The 3,634-nt window shown below is 34.0% G+C and overlaps 1 protein-coding gene across 1 annotated transcript in view; it reads left to right on the forward strand.

The window, feature by feature from the left end:
- Positions 1-3,634, forward strand: part of LOC101492429 (uncharacterized) — a 12,453-nt gene that overhangs the window by 4,774 nt on the left and 4,045 nt on the right. The window contains exons 2-5 of the mRNA XM_004497909.2: positions 62-214; positions 479-721; positions 2,507-2,725; positions 3,476-3,523. Coding sequence (XP_004497966.2) covers positions 62-214; positions 479-721; positions 2,507-2,725; positions 3,476-3,523 — 663 coding nt within the window. The remainder of the gene's footprint in view (positions 1-61; positions 215-478; positions 722-2,506; positions 2,726-3,475; positions 3,524-3,634) is intronic.

Raw genomic sequence — 3,634 nt, forward strand, 5'->3', positions numbered from 1 at the left:
TTAAATTCCAAAACATAATATGTAATATTACTTTTTTGTTCCTTCAATTTGATGGTTATAGGCAGAGTATACTATTCCACCAAGTAATCATGATATAAAGCATTCCCCTCATCATATTCAGAAAGCAAACATTCCAGTGGAAAAAGGTGGTTATCTCATCTATGGCACTGCTCATATGCATACAGGTGCCGTTAACGGAACTATATATGGACAGGTAATGTTCGTTATATTATATTAACGTGCAGACGGGTACTAACGTGTTAAAAATGCTATTGTCTTACATACTTTCATAACCTTTATGATTCTATCAATATGCATGTCTTATTAAATTATTTGTGTCCTTTTATTTGGTATGAAAAATAACTGAAGTGTGCTTGCCATGTTCCTTAAGTGATAAATTTTATTTTTCTATATTATTGTAAGAAGTCTATACTTTAAATCATCATCGCTTCTAATGATAATATTTTCATGAATTTAGGATGGAAGGGTTTTGTGTACTTCAAAGCCAACATATGGAAAGGGAGAGGAACCAGGTAATGAAAAAGGTTACGTGGTGGGAATGTCTACGTGTTATCCAGAACTAGGTTCAATCAAGATTAAGGATGGTGAAATTGTGACCATGGAATCTAGATATAAAAGTGGCTATCGCACTGGAGTTATGGGACATATGTATATCTATTTGGCGGATAGATTACCTGAAAATATATATCGACCAACTCAGGTGTAGAATTTCTACAATATTGTATGTGATCAAATTTTTAAAATATTGAAATAAAAAAATAAAATAAAAAAGAGGTTATTACACTTTAAATTTTTATTAATTGAAAAGTTATTTTCGTGACACTTCTACGATTTTTTTTGGGTCTGTTGACTCCCATTCTCTAATCACAAATACTTTCGACTTGAGAGAGCATGAAACTATTTGCATCTCTCAATCACATATACTTTTGAATAATAAAAATTACATTTTATTTGTTTTTTACGAATATGTTTGATTGATCTAGTACTAATATTGTATGTGATCAAATTTTTAAAATATTGAAATAAAAAAATAAAATAAAAAAGAGGTTATTACACTTTAAATTTTTATTAATTGAAAAGTTATTTTCGTGACACTTCTACGATTTTTTTTGGGTCTGTTGACTCCCATTCTCTAATCACAAATACTTTCGACTTGAGAGAGCATGAAACTATTTGCATCTCTCAATCACATATACTTTTGAATAATAAAAATTACATTTTATTTGTTTTTTACGAATATGTTTGATTGATCTAGTACTTAATCAATTGTTAGTTTCTGTGCGATTGTGATATCTTTATTTATTTAAATTAAACATATGCTAATGCAAATCGAACATGGACAGAGATTCCCTAACTTTAAGGAGGGAAAGTCACCCTACCAAGCAATATCATTACAGTAACGCCAAAACCTAGACAATATTATCTAAACTGATAAAAAAAATTTAATATATTTTATTTAATGGTATAGATATAGAAAAACAATAATTATTTAATAAAATATACAAAAAAAAGATAAAATTATAGTAAATTAGATTAAAAGAAAGGTACATTTGGAAGGAGTAATGTCAACCCAAAACTAAATATTTCCTTAATATACAGTATAGATACATATTAAATGTATTGCATATTTACGGAATACCGCATGCAAATCTATGAATTTAATCTTTTCAAAGTGTTTGTGAATTTATTATTTTGATATTTAGTAATTTGGCATGTTTTGATTGTGCGAAAAACAAATATGATTAAGAGTATTTATGTACTTAGACGGCACCGAAGTTGCTAACTTCGTAGTAGCAACTTCATAGATACGTGTCTACGAATTAGTAGAGGTAGAGCTTCTTTGATTTATTTGAGGGTGTCTACAAATTAGTAGAGGTAGAGCTTGCTTGATTTCTTTTTGGAGGACTGAAATATATTACACAAATATCTTTTTCTTTCTTACGCATCCAAAAAACCCACACAGGTTCTTGACGGAAAAAACCCTATTTTTCTGTCAAAAAATATTATTTTAGACGATACACAAATCTTGTTTTTTTAAAACAATCTATTATATATATTTAAAACACACTTCCGTCACCTCACCCTGAATGCCACCTCAGTCTATTTCATCCACCTGTACAAATATTTTCAACATCAGCCAAAAATCTGATGTGGACCTCTCCTCCTTTCTCCCCTCTCAATCATCCTCTCCTCCTTTCTTCCCTCTCAATCATCCTAAACCCTAATCTCTTTCAATCATGCTCTCAATTCCTAATATCCTAATCCTAATCTCAATCCCTAATATCCTAATCTCTTTAATATCAATCGCATCCTAATCCCTCTCTCCCGATACCAATCCCTAATATCCTAATCTCTTTAATATCAATCGCATCCTAATCCCTCTCTCCCGATACCAATCCCTAATATCCTAATCTCTTTAATATCAATCGCATCCTAATCTCAGTCCCTAAAATCTTTAATCTCCTCTCTCCCGATACCATTCCAGAGTATGCAAAATCCTATCTCTTCGCTCTCCGCCCCAAAATTGACCCACCGCAAACCCACCGCACATCGCCCATTCGCTTCGCGCGCGCGAAGGGAACGAAGTCGCGTGGGAAGGCCACGAAGTTCAGTTCATGAGACCGCGGCGGAGTGGAGCAGCCGCGACACAAAGTTCCTTGCCTTAGCTGGATCTCGCTGGTGCCACCTAAACGGTAAGCTTAAGGTAATCTCAATCCTGCCCTTCCTCCCCATCTCATCCTGCTCTCAATCCCTAAGTCAAGGTATGCTTAAGCGAATAATCTGCAATTCTGTGTGCTAAATGCTAATATTAGCAATAGTAAGTGTATATTATCTTATTGTTGCGGCTGAAGCAATGTAACATATTGGATTAAGAATATAGGGAGATTTAATTCTTCTATAAAAACTATATGTAAAAATTAAAATATAGAAAAGTGAAATTTAATAAGCATGCATGAAGTACCCCCATCCATCTTGTGGCAGTAAATTCATTGATTGAAACAGCTCTTTGTCCGTAATTAAGAGGCGATAACCAGTAACCCCAAAGCCACCATGGCTTAATCATACCTGAAAAATGCAACCAAAATCACCAACCAACGGCATAGCAAATGTATATGCCTTCCTTTTATCACATAGCAAAAATTACAAATATTTAGCTCACCCCTGTTATTTAGAAGCAGGTTTGAAGTGTTCAGATCCCTATGAAGCACCCAGTTGTCATGAAGATACTTCACACCTTCTAGAGGGCTGGATCATTAAGCACTTCACTTCACTTTGGCTAAATGGTTGCTTCATTGACTCCATCAATCCTTTAAGATCATGTTCCATGTGTTCCATTACCATGAAAATACTATCAAGATTTGTAGTCTCATATGGTGGAAGAAATATAAAATTCTTTTGATTCATGATGAAAGCTACTTCGCACCTTGAGTCTGCTTTCTATATTCTAAAATAGATCTCCCTTGAGCTTGGACAGTTGAATGAGCAAGGGATAGAGATGATGGTATGAATGCATTCATCAACAGAAGTTTCATCCTCGGATTCCCACCTACCCACTCGCCTCCAAGACTTTCTTACCTCTCCTAGAATGGAGGTCGAGCGAGATTCAGTCTTC

This window comes from Cicer arietinum, chromosome 4, assembly GCF_000331145.2.
Source record: "Cicer arietinum cultivar CDC Frontier isolate Library 1 chromosome 4, Cicar.CDCFrontier_v2.0, whole genome shotgun sequence".
NCBI classification, from domain to species: domain Eukaryota; kingdom Viridiplantae; phylum Streptophyta; class Magnoliopsida; order Fabales; family Fabaceae; genus Cicer; species Cicer arietinum.